Raw genomic sequence first — 22,306 nt, forward strand, 5'->3', positions numbered from 1 at the left:
TTTTTTTATATTAACTTGTTAATTATTGTGATTTCTAATATATTTACGTAAAACATACTCTAAATACAAATAATTAGCAACTTAAAATATATAAAAACATACTAAAAAATTGATTAACTTCAAATTTCATATGTACCACATAAATTAAAACAGAAATAGTAACATATATTAGGCCCCGTGCTGGCACGGGGTCCCATATCTAGTTTAATATAAATGACACTCCTTAAACAAATGTGTTGCTTGGCTTGTGGCTAGAGTGCCTTAACTGTCCTAGCTTCCCGGGTTTGAACCTCATTAGGAGGAATTTTTTGTTTGATTTTAGCTTTTCTTGTAAAATTTTATTGAATAAAAGTTAAATTTTGTTGGGATTCGAACCTCCAACCTTCAATTCCTAATTAAATTCGAATAAAATGGACCGGTTGAACTAGAATATAGTTTGTGTAGTATTTTAGTAATTTAGTCACTTGTTCGAAATGAAACTCAACACAATAATAAGTTACAAAGTTAAAACTAAGTCATCTAGGAAGTTGTTAGTACACTTTAAATAATTTATTAATACAGTGTTATCATATCAATTATTTATTTATTATTATATATCGACACCACTTAAAAGAAATTTTGCGTACGTCACTGACTATACAAATCCATTAATTATAGAGATGTAACTCTTATTTCCGAGGTTAAAAATCCTTCATCTATTAAGGAATTTAGACCTATCTCTTGTTGATACATAGTGTACAAGCTTATCTCCAAGATTATTACAAATAGGTTGCGAAATGTAATGGATACCTTGGTTGACAAGACTCAATCAGCCTTTGTGCCTGGGAGACTAATTAACCACAATTTATGTTGAGTCATGAACTAGTTAAGGGATATAAAGTTAATCCAATTAAGCTTTGTTGATGAATCGAGATGTTTCTTGAAAAAATGAAGTCATAATTCTTTATTATATGAGTACATGTAAGTTGAAGTTGATCAAATTACTATGGCTACCGATTTACAGTACCACAAAATATCAAATTCAAATTTTAAATATCGAACCATTCTGAATTAATTTAGTATGATAATGATTTAGTATTTTTAAAACTGTAAATTAATATTATCGATTCGAAGTTTTCAATATATTATATCACACCAATTTTCAAGATATTGTACTCAATAATCGTTAGAGTAGTCAAAGTTCCAATGTTTAAATAATTAAGTTTGTACTTGTTATCCGAAATTTTAATTCAATAAAATATAAACACTAAACACTAAAACAAGATGAAAGAACAGAAAAATTGAGTCTACAAAATTCACACGATGTCCTTAAAGAGATAACGGCATGAGATATTTATTATCGATATCGATATGATATTTATTATCTACCGTATCATGTCCATTCCAACAACTTCATGTAAAACTATAATATTAATTTATTTTTAAAAAATAAAATTGAATTGTACGTTTGAGATTCTTTTAGCTGCACGGAGTATTTGATCAGTAAAAAAAGCTGCATAATTACTATTCACTATATAAACTTTATCATAAGATATTTTACTAAGTCAAATGATTATACTTTTGAATTTCTAGCATAACCTGTCTCTCTGTTGAAAAGTTGAATTGTTATATCTGTCTGCTCATGTCATATATTCTATTCACAATTGGCTGTTTCCATTAAAACCTAAAGGTTCCTTTGTTTGACTGAAAAACAAAACTCTAACTAAAAGTAGTACTAGTACAATGTTGAGTTTGCATTTTGCATAGTAATATACCTCTGAATTATCGTAAATGATACGCAAATATTATTCGTCATGTCTTTAGGACATTGATGCCCCTGCCGTCTAATTAAAAGCTAGAGCATATATATCATTTATACTAATGGACATACACGTGTCATAATTTTATCCACAAATATGACATTTATTAAATATTGAATTGACGGATAAGATTGTGTCACGTATTTCTATTTAGTCTTCCGTTAGAGTGAAGGAATATATGCTCTAGTTTTGAACGACAAGGTTACCAATATCCCAAAAGTGTGACGAAATGTATCTACATATCATTTACAAAAATTTGGGGATATATTTGTCCTTTTCCTCTATATTCTATTCACAATTGGTTGTTTCTATTAAAACCTAAAGGTTCCTTTGTTTAACTGAAAAACAAAACTCGAACTAAAAGTAGTACTAGTACAATGTTGAGTTTGCAGTTTGCACAGTAATATTCTACTAGTAATTTATAATACTTGCATTTACTTTCCTCCACAAAAATTGATGTAAATCGTCAAAGAATGTAGTGAAGTTGATGAGTTTGAGTTTTGGATATGAAAAAATCTTTAGTTGAAAGTGAAGGCTTTATGCGGTGGGCATGAATCTAAATTAATCAAATTTTAATGTGAATATCAAATGGACAATATAAAAAGATTGACATGAAAAATACCCTTTGTTTGCAAATTGTGTATGGATACTCTCCTTGTTTCAATTTATGTAACATTTTCATCTTTTTTAATATATAAATTGTAATTTTTAACATTTCCCATTTCACTTTAAATTTGTTAAACTCGCTCTCAGAAAACGAAAAAAAAATCACATAGATTTCTAAGACTGAGGAAGTATATTATTTTATAGAGGTTTCTTGTATGAAATAAAAGTTCATGAATTAACAGAATGTTGATAAGAATATTTAACACTCTAAGCAATCGTTTGGTTATAAAAATTAGGTGGGTTATTTCAGTATAAAATTATGATTGAATTTTTCGAATAGATGGCAGTAGATATATTATTAATCAATTAATATCGAGGTAAAATTTATAATAAAATCTTGGAATTATCTATCAGAAGGTGGGATTATAATTGTAATAAGATTGCCTTGTTTTGTATCAAACCACCCTTAAAAGTAGGCCTAACTCATTTATATAATCTAGACAAATATTATAGAAAGTAAGTTTGGAATAATAACAGGGATGGGATACTTTGTTTTTCTTATTTTTACCGAACTTTTTTTATGAATCCATTTCGATATTCTAGATTCTACCTTAATTTTAACCATCAAATATGAAAAAGAATTATAAATAAAAATCAAAGGAATGATCACTTCCTGTAGTTGCACCACGTTCTTATTATTATGCCCATAGAATTATTTTAGGAATAATTTGTCTAAAACATAACCCTTGTGCATGCTAAGTAATAATTAATGAAATAAACTTTGGGTTAGGGTATATATAGGGGTAGGGTATAGGGAGACAAGAGTTGCAATATTTGACTGGCATTAATATATGGTTCAAAAATCCTTTTAGATAACTTCACTATCTTTTAGACCTAATTATGTCGTTTAGGAGGCTGGATAAATTATGATGTCCTCCCTCCGTCTACTTTTATTTGTCATAATTTTTTTTAGAGTTAAATTATAAAAATATTAATTAATATTTTATGATGTATTTTTTCATCATATTGATATGCAAAAAACTGAAATTTATAGTACTTTCGTATAATTTTTAAATATTTAAATTTTTTGTTTAAAATATCAAATTAATTCAATCTAATTTAACTATGAAAACTAATCAAATTGACTTTCAAAAAATGCAACAATTAAAAGTGGATAGATGGAGTATATGATATTTGATAGGTAGATTGGAAATGAGTATTTTTTTATGTATAAAATTAATATGACGTTTGGTTGATAGCTTATAAATCCACATGACTAAAACATATATAACAATACAAGTCATGCAATAATTTATGTATTATTTTATGCGAGCTAAAAAGTATAATAACTAATACTACATGAATAATTAATCCATGCATAATTAACAGTTGCACAAAATAATACACATATTATAACATCACCTCTAATTTACACCTTAATAATATTTGTATAACTCTAACCAGCTATCAAACAATATAATAATTAACTAGATATACAGTTTAAGAAATAAAACAAAATATATTACCTAAAATTATAAGTCTAAATATTTACGACTATAAATTATCTTATTATAAAATATAAAAACGCAAGACTTAATCATTTTTAAAAATATAAAATGATATCAATTCTTGAGTGACATCAAATGTGACTGGTGAAGTAGACTCAAAAGGCGAAACCAAGATTAAGAGTTTGGGATTCTAAATTTAATTAGAGAAGGAAAACTAAAGAAAAACTTTTAACAATAGTGATGTTTGAACTCACAACTCTAGCATGGGAAAATATTTTCATGGCCCCTTTCTTAGTCATCCGTCAATTTTGTTTTGGGGTTTCACAACTCTAGCATGAGAAAACATTTCATGGCCTCATACTTACCACTAAGTCATCAATCAATTTTATTTGAGAGTTCACAAGTTAATATATATATATAAATCCCAAGAGATAGGAAGTTCTAGCAATCCTAGATCTTCTTTAGAATATGGAAGAAATTCCATTAGATAAAGTATATTCAATAGATACCATAATAGAAAAATTCTTGAAATTTCTAATATTACCAGAATAGAAGGAAGAATTTTCATTGGAACAGAATATATATATATATATATATAGGAAAAATTGTATGAAATAATAAATTATTAATTCAAATTAAATGTTATAGCCATAATTTATTTTATTTGTAATTCGCAGTAAACATCCTATTTTTTTGTCATCTGATTCGGTATAAAATTAGCCATTTTCGATGTACAAATACCCATTCGATATACAATGTATAAAATGTGTGTGTTTGTATAAATTGAGAGAAAAGTGTATATACAAATACAAATACATATATTTTCGTTCTATCCACTTATAATTATATAAATACAGATCTTATTATACACATTATAATGTATAAATGAATTTATACAAAACCGAACAATTTATATAAAATTTGATGTATAGCGAATTATACAAATCAAAAGCTAAATAGCAAACATAAAATTTGTTATGGAACGCAATTATGCAAACTATAGATATAACATACAAATATGATTTTTATGTTTGCTATATGTGAAAGTTGCTATATATATATATATACTTATTTAATTTTTCTAATACAAATATAAAATTGGGTTCGTTCGAACCCCAAACCCACCACTCACCTCCACCCCTGGAGTTAGTTACTTATTTGAATGTGTAAGAGTTATTTATACATTTTCCTGGGTACCAATTTCCGTTAATAATGTTCAATTTGTTTAATTGATCCATTTTTTCTAATTTTGGAGCAACTATTAGAAAGAGAGATATTTTTTTAATCTATTTTCTATATGATAAGTTTTTGGATTCGAAGAAGAACAATCTTATGCACACGACTTGTATATTACATGTATATCACATGCATATCACTTATATATCATATGCATATTACTCGTGGATCATGAAATAATGTAATATAAATAAAGTACATTGATATACATATTACATACACAAATATATACATTAAGATGAACACACCACCCTTTACACCATAAAAAACCGTCAAAAACCACTTTAACACTATAACATTGCAAAAAATATTTCAATACACAAAGGGAAAAAAAGAAGAAGATTGATGTATTCAAAGCACTATGCAACCATCAAGACCAACCCATTTCATGTATATATATATTTTTTAATATCTAAGTGTGAACTTCACCACTAAGCCCTAAGAAATGGAGAAACCTATCCCACTGGACAACGATACGATGCTCAAATTTCTATTAATCTACTATTCCAATTTGCGATCATCATATCCTCAATAAACTGAATTATGACTAATCATTTCTCCCCAATATTTCTTCGACTCACATTTACATCTCCTAAATCTCAGCATAACTTATCTCTCACACCTTCTCATCGAGCTTCTGTATCTCTCCTCTTCACATATAAAGGGAGGTTAAACAACAACTACTATGTTGGAATTTTTCATAATTTAGCTAGACATTTGGTTAACCAAATTTTGTTCTTGTATTAAAAAAAAAAGGGATGACAATGGGGCGGGGCGGATGCGGGGTGGGTTTAAGGTTGTGTGGATCGGGTCGAATGCAGGGTGGGTTGAAGTGGATTTTTTAAAAATTAATGTGGGGCGGGGCGGATTTAAGGTTGTGTGGGCGCAGGTCGGATGCGGGGCAAGTTGAAATGGGTTTTTTAAAAATTAATGTGGGACGGGGCGAGTTGCGGCTATATGTGATTTTATGTGGGTTCAAACTTAATTTTAACGTCTTACATGTTATAAGAGTGATAGTGCATTATTTATTAAGATAATTTCATTAAAGCTACTAAAATATTCAAAATAATAAATGAAAATGGTTCAATAAAAAATAATACAATTTCTTACATGTTTCCCAATTGACCTCTAAAACATAAAATTTTAAGTCAATATCCTATTAAATTAATACAACTTAATGAAAAAATGAATTTATTTTTATGAATTTTATTTTTAGTATGAAACATAACTAGAAAAAGAAGATATTAAAAAAATTATGCAGGACGGGTTGAAAATGAAAAAAATTGTTATGCGGGACGGATTAAAAATTTTGCGGGCTAATCTTAACCCGCACCGCCCCCGCCCTACACGGCCCCATTGCCATCCCTAAACAATGGCTAAATATTAAAGTTTGGGTTTTAGCAGCCCACTATTCAAGATGGAAAAGGCAAGCCCAGAAGCCCAAACCATATTTCACCAAAGTGCTCTTTACCAAAATACGAATTCCTTTTTCTTCTCCAAATCTCAAATCAACAATCCCTAGATTAGTTCAACGGAGAAAGAAGGATCGAAGCAAATCACGAATTCGCAGTGAACGAAGATGGGGAAGCAACCGGTGAAGCTGAAGGCTGTTGTATACGCTATATCTCCATTTCAACAGAAAATTATGCCTGGTTTATGGAAGGATCTTCCTGGTAAGATCCATCACAAAGTGTCTGAAAATTGGATCAGCGCTACTCTCTTGCTTGGTCCACTCGTCGGAACCTACTCGTAAGTACTTATTTATTGTGTTTTCGCTGTTGTTTTTTCATGTAATTCACTTGTTTTTCCCTTTCGGCTAGGACCTGTATGGAGAGAAATGGATGTAAAGGATTTGTATAGTCGATTTAAGCTGATTTAGGTTGAAGCTTAGGTAATTGATTGTTTTTTTCTCGATTTATAATCTGATTAGAGCAAAATGAGCATAGGGAATTTTCGGGTACAATATTTTCGTTCAATATGGAATTTTGTTCTTCTGGGATAGGACCTGAATCGAGAAATGGATATAGAGAATTTGTATAGCTAATTAAGTATTGAGGTATAGTTAATTGATTGTTTTTTTCTCGATATCTGACCTGATTTGAGTGAAATGTGTATAGGGAATTTATGGGGTATGGGAATTTGGTTCAATTGGCAAAGGTAGGAGGTATTTATCCATCAAATTTGGAAGCTGAAATAGTGGATTTCTCTGTAGTAAAAAAATGGATATTGGGGGATTTATATAGCTTACTGTAACTAATTTAGTGTTGAGGTGTAGGTAATTGGTTAATTTTTCTCGAGATCAGACCTGGTTAGAGCGAAATGTGTATAGGGGATTTGTGGGTGCAGGGCTTTATTGCAATAGGGGATTTCACTCTTTTGGGCTAGAACCTGAATAGAGAAATGGATATAGAGAATTTGTATATCTGATTCGATTGAGGCGTAGTTAATTGATTGTTCTTTTGCTCAAGATCTGACCTGATCAGAGTGGAAATGGATATAGTGGATTTAAGGGTACATGGTTTTGGTTCAATTGGCAAAGCTAGGGGGCATATTGTTGTGTATAGAGATCGATATAGAGGATTTCACTCTTTTATGCTAGGACCCAAATAGGGACATGGATATAGAGAATTTGTATAACCAATTCTAACTAATTTAATATTGAGGTGTGGTTAATTAATTACTTTTTTTATTGATTGCTGACCTCATTAGAGCGAAATAGATATGGAGGATATATGGGTACAGTGCTTTGGTTCAATTGGAAAAGATAGAGGTATATTATTGAGTAGAGAAATTGATATAGGGCATTTCACTTTCTTGGGATAGGACCGGAACAGAGAAATGGATATAGAGATATTGTATAACCAATTCGAGCTAATTTAATATCGAGGCTTGGTTAATTGATTTTTTCTTCTGGATCTCTGACATGATTATAGCAAAATGGGCATGGGGGATTTAAGGGTACATGGCTTTGGTTCAATTGGCAAAGTAAGGCGTATTATCGAGTAGAGAAATCGACATAGGGGATTTTTCTCTTTTGGGCTAGGACCCTGCTAGAGAAATGGATATAGAAACTTTGTATAACCAATTCAAGCTAATTAAGTATTGAAATGTAGTTAATTGATTGTTTTTTCCCTTTAGATCTGACCCTTAGAGCGGAAATGGATATAGGGGATTTATGGATACAAGGCTTTTGGTGCAATTGGAAATGGTCGGTGGCATACTATCCGTCAAATTTGGAAGCTGAAACATTGGATTCCTCGGTAGTGAAAGAATGGATGTAGGGGATTTATATAGCTTACCCTAACTAATTTAGTATTGAGGTGTGGTTGTGATTGTTTTGGTATGTGATATTCTCCTAAATAGAGCCTAATGGTTAATATGGGTGATCTATTGCTCATGGTTCAATTGGCATAGGTAGGATAGACCCTTATCCATTGAGTTTGAAGCTGAAACAGTAGATTCCTCGGGGACATTCATATAGCTGACCCGATCTAATTTAATATTGAGGCGTTGTTGATTGGTTGTTTTATTTTGGGACTTTGACCCAAGTAGAGCCTAGTGACGTGAATATAGGTGATTTATGGATCCAAGAATCATAATAACATACAATAGTAATCAAATTAGGATTTGAGAGATTTTATTGCATTGGTATTATATTGGTTTCCTTGTGTGCACTCTTCAATCTTCATAATCATGGAACAATGCCTATGCTGCTAAAGTTGGAGATATAGTAATTGCCAACGACCGAAGGATCCTTGGGTAATTTGTCTAATTCAAGAAAACTTGTTATGTCCTGAAGTTCTTTGTAACTCTTTAAAGTTTGCTTTCTCACTTTATTTGAAAATAAGTGTGGCCATGAATATGTCTAAGAATTAGGAAACATCCAAAAAACCCTCATCACTTTTCTCACTTTCATTATATTTTTCTTTTTCAAATTTACTGTAATTTGTTTTAATAAAAATTAAGCCTATTTATAGTTCAGTTTTTTTATAGGAAAATTACATTCAAACAACCAAATATTATCTCAGCAAAAACCATAACCAACACAACTCCATCTTTAACTCCAACTCTAAGAATTTCAAATAAAGTGATTTTTTTAAATAGTATGTAGTAGCTCATATATGAAATCTAATCTATGACATTAAAATTGGGTAATTCTCCTCCCTTTGAGCTACCTTTTGGGTATGAGTTGGGCCCAAAAGCTAATTTTACAGTATTTTCAAAATTCCTTAATATTAGTCATGTTGATCAATACTCCCCTTGTCCAACGATAGTTGTCCACTATTGACTTGACACACCTTAAGAAACAATAAATAGTAGGGGTAATGTTACTATATTACCCTTTGAATATATACAATTTAATGCTTTGGAAAATGTATTAGATATTGAATTAATATTTAATAGCAAGGGTAAAATAGACACAAAAGGGTAAATTATCTCTTGGTTTTCAAAATGGGACAAGTATTGTTGGACAACTGTTTTTAGTGTAGTGGACAAGTAAAGGTGGATGGAAAAAGTACTTCCTCCGTCCACTTTTATTTGTTCACTATACTAAAAATGGATATCCACTTTTACTTGGTCATCAAAAAGAAGATATCCACTTTTACAGATTAGAAAATCAAGAAGTTCACCCTTTAGTTCCTAATTTTTTTCACCCTTGTTATTACCTATAGTCATTTCCCAATGCATTGAATTTATTATATTCAATGGGTGATATGGTATAATTGTCTTCTATTTATTGCTCCCAAGGGATGTGACAAATCAATACTGGACAAGTAAAGGGATTACTTTCTTGTTAAGGCTCTTTAAATTGATTTTTGTCATGTATGCTAGTGTTAGTTTCAGTATGCATTAAACTCTTTTAGTTTGTCTTCTAACTATTTGCAAACTTGACGGAGCTGATTGCTGAAACCTTTTAGTTCAAATACTTCATCTATGCCATTTTTATGATATTTGTCTGGTTACAGAACTTACATATTTAGTTTGCCTTGTGGATTATATAAGCATAATGGAAGAGAACAATAAATAATGGTGAGTTGGTAATTAAAAAAAATAATCTGACCATGTTTAAATTTGAAAGAGATAAGTTGCATAATATATATAATTGGTGGAGTGGTGTCAATCATTTTCAAATTCCCAAATAGAAAGACGTCCTTTCTCTCGGTTAGGGCTTTCCCGGAGGTTCTCTTTTTAGTTTGGATAGTTGGCTGAATAAATTTGTTTCAACCTCATCAATTACAAGATGCAATGAATTCTTTTGACAAGTTTAGGTGCTGAAAATGCATATTCCAGTGGTCGATATAATTAACACACACCTGTGTTTGTGTGTGTATATAAGTCAAAGAGAGTGTGATTCAGATATAGAAAACAAAGGAAATCTGAGCCCTGTTTTTTCAAAACATCAAAACGATCTTGAAAAAGATTATGTGGAATCAGACACAAAAAAGGTCAAAATAAAGAACAATACAAAAGCAACACGGAAGCAGAACTAGATTTGTTCTTGAAACATTATTAGCTTTTTCAATTGAGATGGAGCGATGCTTTGAATCAATGAATGCTCGTCTTGAGGTTGGCTTAGTTGATAACAATGCATGTATGATCATTCCCCACATTCTTTATTCATGCAGGTATGTGCAGCACTTCCTGGAAAAGGAGAAGTTAGAACACAGATACTAAAGATGTGTTCTTCATCTGTCTGTTGAAGATCTCTATTCCATTTTGCAGTTTTCAACAGGAAATAAGCTACTATTGTTGCTTTTTTCGAATTTCTCATTTTGAAGATATTTACTTGTATGGCCCCTATAAATAACAATTAAATCTCTGTTAGGGTCTTTTGAAAGTCTTGTGCATCCAAAATCTTATTCAGAAATAGTCTGATAAAATAATTTGTTATACATTTCATTGACTTGCTGTTAAAAGATCCCATTGTGATTGCATAAATGAACAGTTTTCATTCAATTGTCATGTGTTATTTTGGCTTGATTAAGAGTTGGCGGGGGGAATCGATCCTTGTTCTCCCGATATCCCTTGCTACATCAACTCAACCACCTTTACGAGTCTGATGGAGTCTCGCGAATATTTATATTTGCACAAAGATTTCTCTTAAATCTTAATTTGTAAGTTTATATTTTAATTTTACTAGATCACTTTAATATGACCCCAGAAAAGGATGATTATATTGAATGTTACCATGGCCAAACAAATATTACAATGCACAAAAGTTTCAACATATTATAATGCTCTCCCGTGGCGGTACGCGGATTCTCGAATCAATCGAATGGGAAAACACCTTTCCTCTTTCGCTTTATCTTCACTCCTGCTCTCCAACTATTATTTCAAATTAATAAGATTTATGAAGCATAGCTAAAAGTTAAACCATTTTTTTTATCCGTTTAATATAGATTTATAGTTTTTGAGATATAAAGTTGATGCACAGTAACAAGTTATCAAGAATTGTAAAATAGCTCAATGAAATTTGACTTTTCTAGATCATGCATAAACAAGGAAACTTTACAATTGCCTTGATGAAGAGAAACAAATTCTTTCTTTAATTATGACTTTTTCACATATTCTAAAGTATTTTTATTGATATAATATACAAGTACAACTTATGCTTGTCATATAATTTCTGAATTTATAAGTTTTGTATTTTGGACCCATAACATAATCTCTTACATCAACTAACTCTAAAATTTATCATTTATTTAGCTAATCAAATTGTGATCTATTTCGATTTGACATCTGAATACATGATTCAATGTTTGTATTAGATATTTATTACTCAAAAATTAAAAAAGTTTTTATATGTGTTTTCAAGCGTTCATTATATAGATAAGTTAACTACTTAAAATATGTACGCATTAGACTTAATAAGTTGGAAAACATTAGTCTTGTTCCACTTGAGATTGATACGTAGAACTAAAAGAAGTGACATATTTCATATCATTAACTTATCAAAATGCCTAAAACAAAAACAACTTCAGCAAAATCCGAACAAGCTATAGTATGGGAATATTGGAACATACATGAGGTTCGACTATTATTGTTTTCAATTGGAACAAACTATAGTTTGACTAATACGTGACATTAAGGGATCGTTATGCAAGATAAAGTGAAATATTAAGCTTATGATAAAATTTATACATTTGACTGACATTATAAATTTATCCCAAAAAAATACTGTCAATCAAATACGGGATATTTCAACTTATTTCATCTGGCTTGGAATTATTTCATCTCATCTCCCACATGAGATACATTAATCCAAAAGTTATAATCTCGCCACTATAATCTGAGGATAATTTATTCCGCGTACCAAACACCCCATATGGTATCAATAAACCCTTTTTTGTGTGTGCACAAAACCCAAAGCTGTAGAGGCGCATATACTGTTTTCCCTCTCTACCTTTCAAATTTCAAAAAAAGCTCTCAAATTTCATCCTCTCTTTCTCTTCTACCTGCATTTTCACCTCAGGTTTGAATTTTTTTGCTCTCAAAATTTCATTTTTATCATTTGAGTTTTGACTATTTTGTTCTCTGTTTTTTTTTTTCTTGTTTTATGTACTATTTTTTTTTGGTGTTCTTTAATTGCCCTTTTTTCTCCTGACTTTATCATTGTACTGTTAATAATTTTTTGAGGTAATTATAGGTAAATCTTTTGATTTAAGTATTAATTTAGTAATCTGATGAGTATCTATAACTTAAATCTTTAATCTAATCTTGGGAAAGTTGCAAACTTTGATGAGGGCAGTGGATTTCTTATTCGAAAGATTGGTACTTTTATGGATTGCTACTAGGTTTTTTCTTCGTACTGGTATTACATTATTGGTCTTTTAAAGTTGAAAGACTTTGATTGGTACTTTTATGTAGGGAATGTTGATTGCTACTCCCTTCGTTTCAATTTGTTTGTCTGGTTTTGACTTGAAGTGGAGTTTTAAGACGTAAATATGACTTTTGAATTTTGTGGTTTTTAAACTAAAAATGTGTATAATGCACCGAAATGTTTCTTTAATTATGTAGTTTTAAGCATGTCACGGGGAAAGTTAGAATGAAAAAGTTGATATCTAAAATAATACTAATAGTCACTTATGAATTATGATGCATTCAAACCCCAACTATTTTGGAATTGAGGCATAATTGATCGATTGGTTTCTTCATGTGGAGTACAAGAGTGGTCTATAGAGGAAATGACTGTTATTAACTTGTAGTTCTATTTGGTGTTTGTTTTTGCAGCATTTGTTGATGAAAACTGCAGGGTTATTTGAGTTCTTCTCTTGTTTTATTTTGACCATTTGGTAATAAAGAAGTCATTTAAACTTTTCGGTATAATCCATTCGTGATTTTGTTGCTTTCTGATATGACCTACAGAACTTTTGTGTTAGAAGACTATTATTCGTCTTGAAACAAAAATTTTGAGTAATGGAATGAAATGTGTTCAAATGGAACAAGATTCATATAGCCGATCCCAATTAGTTTGTAGCTGAGGATTAGTTGTAGTTAGATGCTTCATTTTTATCAATTATGGAGGTACATGGATTTTATGTTAAACTAGAGCTCAAGATTACTCAATCTTTGGGAATTTATATAGTACCACACTGCAAAGCCATTAGTTTAGGAATGTGTTGGTAGTTTAAGGGTGTTATCAATGTAGAACATTCTTGGAGAAAAGTTTGAATGTATTCTTGAGATGTCGTAGATCAAAAATCGACAGATATTTGACCTTCCTGTTTTTCTATTGGAAACGACCACTATATCTCTACGAGATAGGGCAAGGTTTGCATACACTCGACCCTCCCCAAACCCCACTTATGGGATTACCCTGGGTATGTTGTTGTGGTATTTGTAAATAGTAGAAGTTCTAAACATTAGACTAACTTATCTTCAAATTGGCGACAACTGTTTTCCTATGACTGGTTATCTCAATGCAATTAGCATGTGACCTACTAAATATGATTTGCAGGTGAAAGAACATTTGGTGTTTGCTTCACATTTTAGCTCTGAAGTGCATTACAATAAACACCCTTTCCTTTTCCTGATCAAGGAGGTCTTTTTAGTATTGTAGTCAATGGCAAATGACAAAACCAACAGTTACGAGGAGGTCCGTAGGCAAAGGGTTCTGGACAATAAGAAACGATTTGAGGTAGTAACTTCGTTAAGGCACAATATCTTTTAGTTCTTTTGCTGGTACTTTTAGACTCAACAAAATTGTTGTTGCATCCGTGTTGGATCTTCTAAAAATGCACTACTTTTGGAGGATCCAACATGCACCAATCGACATTTTTGAAAAGCCGAACAACATAGCTTTTGGATGCTTCTTTGAAAGAGAAATTAAGTGATTGAAGGCTTGCATGTGAACAATCTATTAGTACTAACATTAGGTGGCATTTGGATTTGGTACTTTTTAAGTTTTTGAAAACAATTATGGAGGAAAGTTGTATATATGGATACTTATTATGAAAAAACTTTTGGAGAAAAGTTGTATGTATGAATAAACTCTACCTTTTGGTTGTATAAAACATAACCAGGCCTCTAATTGTAGTAAAAGAAATATGTTACAGAGTTCACAATGAAGCAATAACCTGCCAATGACATTTTGTAGGAATTGTAAGATTGCTTTCTCTATCTCTTATTATGTTCCCTTCTTTTTTGAAGGATCTGGGGATTTTGAATATTTCTAAAAACCTTTCTGATATTTCAAAGTCGGAGAAGAAGTCCGACTATAAAACCGAGGTGACATGTTATGATCATTTCATTCCTATAAAGAAATACTGCGGTTCTTATGTAAGCATGCATGAACTGATATTGTTTTCTTATCATGCATAGCTACGCCGAGTTAGACAAAAAGCAAACGATGTTTACATGTCGGAGCCAAGAAGGTCTGCACGGGCAAGGAATCCTGTTCCAACATACCGTGATGAAGTAAGACTTCATGCTTTTCTTTCAGTACATAGTACATACTGGACACCACAGCATGAATGACACATGCTTCAGAATAAAGAGAATCATTATGAAATCTACATAGGTTTTATTATGGTATATTCATATCCTTTTTTTAACACTTTGGTGAATCTGAAAGGAGCATCAAGACTAATATTAATTGAAAACCTCTGATGTCTCATAGTATAGTTTGTTGTAGCTAGAGATCAAAGTTTATTACTCTCCTTTTTTTTCTTTAATTGAATCCGCTAGGCGAGGTGCCTAGGGCTAGTTTATTTTTTTATATATCAATAAAATAAAAGCAAACCTCAAAGAGAAGAGTACAAGCAAGGGGCTAGGCTGACCTTACTAATTAACAAGCAGGAAGAATATAAGATCTAGAGAAAACTAAGTATTCTATAATCATCACAGAGTTTATAATGCACTCCATGATGCAAACAACTCTTCATACATAATCTTGATAAATATTTTTGGTGAAATCTCTTGGTATGTCCACTGTTTGTAAGTTTTTTCCTCTGGTTATCAGTTGTTTATTTCTTCACTTAGTTACTTATCAATTATCACCTCAGATTGATATAGAGCTTCCATCTTTACGGAAGAGATCAAAATTTAGCTCTTCATGGGCAAGGTGAGATGGTTTAATTTGAATTTTGATACCATTTTCTTCTGTCCAAACTCTGGAATAATTGCTTTGGACTGGCAGTTATCTAGCGAGACCATTGGAAGAAGTGAAAGTTGCTTCGTATGAAGAGAAAGTACAAGCTTTAAAGTGTGCAGAAAAGCTCCATAGTAATCTGCAGTCGGATAATCCATTTTTTCTCAAGACTATGGTTCGATCCCATGTATACAGTTGTTTCTGGTTGGTAAGTTGCCATTGGCTTCAGCTACTGGAGTTAAGGGAAGAATGAAAGAAGCAATACACAAACAAACACTCAAACTTGGCCTCAAATGGCAAGTAAATAGTCTAATTTTGAGTATGCACATCTTGACACCTCAACTCATCTCCACTATGTCAACTGAACGCTCCAACTTACAAAATGATCTATTACCTCCAAAATTTGTGTGTCACATCAGCATCGGGCGTCCACAAGACACAATGTGGACGAGTTGGAGTGTTTAGTTGTAAGTTGAGACCAAATGTGGTGTCTAGATGTGCACTGTCAATGTTAGAGTGCTTACTTGTCAGCTGAGCTTGTGTTTGCTATATACTATGCGAACAAAAAAAAAACTCTTTTTATGCTACACTCATTATGGCCTGTCTTGCAATGATATCAGGGACTTCCTACTAGATTTTGTCAAGACCATCTTCCCAAATCTACTGTAGATGTTCTGCTAGTGGATGAAGAAGGTATAGAGTATGAAGCTCTCTTTATCGGCAAAAGAACTGGACTAAGTGGAGGATGGAGAGCATTTGCACTTGATCATAAGCTGGATGATGGGGATGCTCTAGTATTTGAATTGGTCGAGCCCACAAAATTCAAGGTTGGATTTTGATATGCAACCCTCTAATCCGTTGAATAAGCTGACTTATAATGCATTAACTTGTCTCGTTTATCCTAGTTATTGCAAATCTGTAGACAAACAGCTTCAATTCCTTCTTCGCCAGTCCAGACTACCCGTTCCCTCAATCGTTCTTCTTTTTCTTAACTGAAATTAATCTTTTAAACCATTTTAAATCGATGACACATTTTCAGTCCTTAAATAACAATTGCTCAATTTGATATGGTAGAGTTGTTCCATGTAACACTGTTTAATGCTATAAGGGGTCGTTTGGTTGGGAACCAATATCCAAGGATTAATTATCCTGGAATTAGTTATCTTCGGATAACTTGTCCAACCACTATGGTATAATACCAAACAAGACACCAAAATTTTATCCCAGGACTATAGATTCTTATCCCTCACACCAAACGACCCCTAATAGTGGTGGTATTCTTCTAAGTGATTTGAGGTATTTATTTCAAGTATTCTTATTGAGCCTAGGGTCTATTGGGAACAATCTCTCTATCTCTACGAGGTAGGGGTAAGTTCTGGGGTACACTCTACCCTTCCCNTGGTTGGGAACCAGTATCCAAGGATTAATTATCCTGGAATTAGTTATCTTGGGATAACTTATCCCACCCTGTATATGGGATAACTTATCCCATCACTATGATATAATGCCAAACAAGACACCAAAATTTTATCCTAGGACTATAGATTCTTATCCCTCACACCAAACGACCCCTAATAGTGGTGGTATTCTTCTAAGTGATTTGAGGTATTTATTTCAAGTATTCTTATTGAGCCTAGGGTCTATTGGGAACAATCTCTCTATCTCTACGAGGTAGGGGTAAGTTCTGGGGTACACTCTACCCTTCCCAGCCCCCACTTGTCGGATATCACTAGGTATGTTGTTGTTGTTAATTCAGGTGTTCTTATTAGTTTAATTAATAATGTTCATAGGTCTACATTGTTCGAGCATCCCAATGTTCAAGTGAAGTGGATAAATCCGGTGCAGAAAAAGGAGAGAGTGAAGCTGAAGAAACACCAAAGAGTGAAACAAAGAAAAGAAAGAACAAATCAGAAGTTCCAACAATAGCTAAAGAAGAAGTCTCTGTAGTAGTGGCTTCAGCCACGAGACGCAGTAGTAGAAGAAAGTAAAGAAGCATCATTCTGTAGGCATGTGAGAAATTAAACCCTTTGTTGTGGGTAAGCATATCATAGTTTACTGAAAATTTTGCAAGACATGTTAAAATATTTGGCAGTAAATCTCATTTGCCAATAGCTAATTAGGCTACTTGCCTTGGAAACTCTTGACAGTGGAAGAAATGCAACTGCAGCTCTGTTGCTCCATTTTTACTTTGCTTAACAATGCTCTTAAGCAACTTAGCTTGTTACTTTTGGAAGAGCATATTCGTTCTTTTTGTTTGGAAATCTTCAAAGATGTTATATCAAGGATCTTCAAGTTGCCATGATGAGTGCTTCTTTCTAAATGTGTCCTTCAAATACTACTAAGAATCATTGGCATTTCGGTTACCGACCTTTAATAGAACTTCTTGACCGGGCTTCTAACATTCAAAACCCCATTGTATGTGAGTGAAATAGTTCGGTTCCTCACAGGGAACCATTCAAGATAATTTCCATTGCTCAATAGATTGCTGCTATGCATAGCTTTTCATCATATTAGGTAACTTGTCAAGTTTTTTCAGCACAGATGAGCTTGGCTAGTTGTATAATAATGAGTCACTAACTGCCTCATTATTTATATTGATCAATGAAGAAATACAAGATAGCAGTAACTCATTTGCAGACACTATTGTACCATACAGAAACCGATACCGTCCAAAAACAGTCGGGAAAATTTTGTATGCTGCAGTATTCATTAATCAAACCAAATGATGGAACAAATTAAGATGCAGCTCGCATGGGTAAGAAACGAAGCAGAACGCCTAAGGACAGCAAATGAAAATTAAAACTCATCATTTAAATAAAAGTCGATCATTATATTTTGAAAAGGTAAAACATTCAGAGCGGTAAAACAACTTATGTAATGGTTCAAAACTAGGACACAAAATTTCACTCAGCGGAAGTAGAAAACTAAAGGTTCAGATTCGTAAATTCTGCAACTTCAGTTTGCAGCTTCTAGAAAAGCTCTTCCAGGTTGACGTGCAGCAAGTCGTCCATGGCAGCCAAGAAGCTGCAAAAGCATAAGAAGCACTAAGATTTTATATACAATTCTATCATAATGCAGCTTGTAATATTAATAGACTATTTACGGAACAAACCTTGGCGTTGACACCGTCTGGGACAATACGATTCTCAGATTTGTACTTCAAATAATCAGTACGGCTGAACTTAGTGAACCCCCTGGCAATTAAAGCAAGCACATTACCGAGATGCAGTGGTACAAGCCCATAGAACAGATCCTGTTCTAGGCACTACAAGTTTTTGGAAGAAAGGAGATCCCCCAGAGATTACTCCCCTTCAACGATATTAGAAAAAGAGACCAAACGATGATATCCAGGGGACACAAATAACTGACATTGAGCTACTATGTGATATGAGTTGAGAATGTATAGCTAACATGTGATATGGGTTGAGAATGTATCTCCCTAAACCAACTCAATGACTATTAAAACCATTAACCTACAGAAATGTATAATTGTCATAACAAAGGAATAGCACAATGACAAGCCAATCCTTCATAACCAAACATAATTTAGTATGGGAAATTATCTAGTCCTCAAAACCAACACAGAGACATTAAAATTAAAGGTGACTAGTGAGATAAAAGTCATACCACTTTCTGCTGACAATGATCTTTTGTCGGCCAGGGAACTTAAACTTAGCACGGCGAAGAGCCTCTTGAGCATGGTTAGCATTGCCATCTTTGCAGCGAACTGAGAGCAAAACCTGACCAATAGCAACACGGGCACAGACTCCCTGCGGCTTACCAAAAGCTCCTCTCATACCAGTTTGGAGCCTATCAGCCCCAGCACATGACAACATCTTGTTAATTCGCAAAACATGGAATGGGTGAACCCTAACCCTGAGGTGGAAAGCATCCTTTCCAGCAGACTTGGTCATGTACTTGTTGCAAGCAATACGAGCAGCTTCAAGTGCCTCACTTGAAACATTCTCCTTCTCCCAACTTACCAAGTGCACACAGAAAGGAAATTCATCAACTCCCTTTCTCTTCATACCCACATCGTAGATCCTGATCTTTGGATCTGGGACACCACGGCAAAACCGTGATTTTGGGTAAGGCTTGTTCTTAATCTGGCGGTAACACCTTGCAGGTCCTGAGAAAATATTTCAACCCAGTTAGGGACAAGCTTTTGTGATGTCAATACTGAACACAAATACAAGTATCACAATTAAGGGTCAATTAATTGCAGCATCATATTATAGTTAAGAGCAAATAAGGAATAAAGCTAGCTATATAAATAATTGCCATAGCATAAATCTGCAAGTTAGTGAAAAGCCTCCTCATCCATAAAGAAAGTTATATCTACTATGTAGTGCAGAATAACTTGAATGTGCTATCACTAACAAAGAACAATAAATGGGGGTGAACCTTGTCATACTTGTTTCTGTTCATACACAGCAAAACTTGGTGCATATTTCAGATATATTTTTTATCATCAACTTCACCATTTACATAGATTCATCAAAATATTCACAAAAAAATAAAAATAAAAAAAAATCTTTTTCATAAAAAAACAGTATGGCAAACTGTTATCTTTCGCGTTTATCCTCCACAAGGTGGATACTTCAGCTGTTTTTCAGTGTGGTTGCAGAAAAGGGTTCGTTTTGCAAGAAACAGTGAGGAAAAGAGGGCAAATTTTCTATCTTACTACCAATTTATCATTTCTAGGACCAGAGATCAATAATTGGCCTAAAAAGATACATCTGTAGCAACATCATAAAACTGAAGGGCAAAAATTCCATCTTTAAGCAACCAATTATATCACACGTAGAACCAGAGATAAAGTGATTGGTATCAAAAGACACGAATTGTAGAAACGACATGCAACTCCCACATATTTTATAATCTTGAATAAACTACCGAATTTTATCACTTGTGGGACTAGAGAGTCGAGTGATTGGTCTCAAAAGACAGGAACTCATGTAGCAACATCATAAAACTCCATTACTTATATACTCAAATACTTCAACAAGGTACTCTTAATATCTTTAATCTCTATATGAATACTAGTATTGAGGAATCTTATTAATTCAGCTAGTTGACTAGCTGAACCTTCAACTACTGAATTAATCTCTATATGAATACTGATATTGGGGAATCTTAGTAATTCAGCTAGTTGACTACCTACCTGAACTTTCAACAACTTAATTGGTCAGAGTTCGACTCCGCACGTTGTGATACTCTCCCACAACCTTTTTTATAAAAAAAAATCCTAATATCCATTCTCCTCCATTTGCAGCCTTTGGAATCGCTCAGCAATAACTAGTCTTAAACAATAAACAGAGTTCTCTACATCTACTTACGTACCGAATCACACAAGGCAAAAGGCCACAAATCAGATGTATCATTTCAGCAAAAATTGGTAAAACAACACAGAAGCCATGAACAAACAGCTAGATCTTAACAAGTTTTTTTAGAAAAATTAAGAACAGTAATACGCTAAAACCGAAAAGATATGAGTAATTAACGTAAAATTGGGAGAAAATAAACTTACTTCGCCCCATCGCTAATTCTGTGTGTGGAATTGTTCGGCGGCGGCTTGAGAAAGACGAAATTATAAGAAGACCCTAATTTAACGTTCTTTAATAGGTGAATGCATTGATTGGGCCGCCTTTATATGGGCTTACGTCTTGGCATGCATCAGTAGAAGGTCGGTGGGCCGATTGCACTTGACCCGTTAACCACATTCAAACCTAGTATTTGAATTGGTCAAGCCCACAAAATTCAAGGTTGGATTTTGATATGCAACCCTCTAATCCGTTGAATAAGCTGACTTATAATGCATTAACTTGTCTCGTTTATCCTAGTTATTGCAAATCTGTAGACAAACAGCTTCAATTCCTTATATGGGCTTACGTCTTGGCATGCGTCAGTAGAAGGTTGGTGGGCCGATTGCATTCAAACCTAAACTTGACCCGTTAACCATATACTTTTTTGAGAAAATTTTACATATAGCAAATAAAAAAGAAAAAATTAATATAAAATACAACTTAAGTTTTTAATTAACCGTATATACCTATACTTATATTTAATTACAAATATAGTTTCAAAATTACAAACTTAACAATTTAATTAATTTTCCAATTTAAGTTAATTATTCAGTTTCCAAATTTTCTCTCTCCCCCTTATAGAAATTCGTGCCTACATTTATGGATACTTTTTTAATTCCACACGTTACTGCCTTTAATAAATATTTGTTTTTATTTTTATTTTTTATGCAATCTGCCCAAAGTAAAAAATTTTTGTATTTCCATAATTATTTCTTATTTTTACAAGTTACTTATTTTTAATATAATATTTATTTTTATTTTATTCCTTATATGACACAATTTAGGTAAGGTAAAAAGTAATTTTTTTTTATTCTTTTCAATATTTCTCCTTCTTTGGTTAGTCACGCTTTCTAGAACTCTTCCTTCTCTCATCTTCCTTCGTTTCTCTGTTTCTCCATTGTTGAGTTTTATAATTCTTGCACCATTGTTAACTCCTTGTTGTTCTTCATCTTCAACTTCTTAGTATATTATATTGTTTTA

At 32.6% G+C, this 22,306-nt stretch overlaps 3 protein-coding genes across 4 annotated transcripts in view; 2 read left to right on the top strand and 1 right to left on the bottom strand.

The window, feature by feature from the left end:
- LOC125874173 (cytochrome b-c1 complex subunit 8) overlaps positions 1-11,088 on the top strand; it is a 91,683-nt gene extending 80,595 nt beyond the window's left edge. The window contains exons 2-3 of one of the 2 annotated variants that reach the window (XM_049555017.1): positions 6,710-6,898; positions 10,777-11,088. In XM_049555017.1, the coding sequence (XP_049410974.1) occupies positions 6,729-6,898; positions 10,777-10,825 (219 nt within the window). In that variant the 5' untranslated portion in view covers positions 6,710-6,728 and the 3' untranslated portion in view covers positions 10,826-11,088. Of the gene's footprint in view, positions 1-6,621; positions 6,899-10,776 lie in introns of those variants that run through there. The other variant, XM_049555016.1, reaches the window with a different exon arrangement.
- A 1,459-nt stretch (positions 11,089-12,547) lies between these two features.
- LOC125874142 (putative B3 domain-containing protein At5g58280) lies at positions 12,548-17,914 on the top strand. The gene is made up of 8 exons (XM_049554979.1): positions 12,548-12,623; positions 14,109-14,288; positions 14,801-14,878; positions 14,972-15,067; positions 15,655-15,713; positions 15,789-15,948; positions 16,361-16,567; positions 17,531-17,914. Exons 2-8 carry the CDS (start codon positions 14,214-14,216, stop codon positions 17,726-17,728), a joined length of 873 nt encoding a protein of 290 aa, XP_049410936.1. The 5' UTR covers positions 12,548-12,623; positions 14,109-14,213; the 3' UTR covers positions 17,729-17,914.
- Positions 17,915-18,530: 616 nt separating this feature from the next.
- LOC125874148 (60S ribosomal protein L10-like) lies at positions 18,531-21,371 on the bottom strand. The gene is made up of 4 exons (XM_049554988.1): positions 21,271-21,371; positions 19,368-19,869; positions 18,853-18,934; positions 18,531-18,764 (listed from the first exon to the last, which is right to left on the bottom strand). The coding sequence occupies exons 1-4, from the start codon at positions 21,278-21,280 to the stop codon at positions 18,696-18,698; spliced, it is 663 nt and encodes a 220-aa protein (XP_049410945.1). The 5' UTR covers positions 21,281-21,371; the 3' UTR covers positions 18,531-18,695.
- Between the last annotated feature and the right edge of the window lie 935 nt (positions 21,372-22,306).

Source organism: Solanum stenotomum, chromosome 8 (assembly GCF_019186545.1).
Source record: "Solanum stenotomum isolate F172 chromosome 8, ASM1918654v1, whole genome shotgun sequence".
Classification (NCBI taxonomy): domain Eukaryota; kingdom Viridiplantae; phylum Streptophyta; class Magnoliopsida; order Solanales; family Solanaceae; genus Solanum; species Solanum stenotomum.

Bases quoted from the DNA above. Each gene is read 5' to 3' on its own strand.
- LOC125874142 (XM_049554979.1), top strand. From the start codon at position 14,214: ATGGCAAATGACAAAACCAACAGTTACGAGGAGGTCCGTAGGCAAAGG. The intron at 15,714-15,788 runs GTGAGATGGTTT...TTGGACTGGCAG, and splicing joins TTTAGCTCTTCATGGGCAAG to TTATCTAGCGAGACCATTGG. The intron at 15,949-16,360 runs GTAAGTTGCCAT...CAATGATATCAG, and splicing joins TATACAGTTGTTTCTGGTTG to GGACTTCCTACTAGATTTTG.
- LOC125874148 (XM_049554988.1), bottom strand. The intron at 18,935-19,367 runs GTATGACTTTTA...TTTAATTGCCAG, and splicing joins ATCATTGTCAGCAGAAAGTG to GGGGTTCACTAAGTTCAGCC. The intron at 18,765-18,852 runs GTTTGTTCCGTA...ATGCTTTTGCAG, and splicing joins CAGACGGTGTCAACGCCAAG to CTTCTTGGCTGCCATGGACG.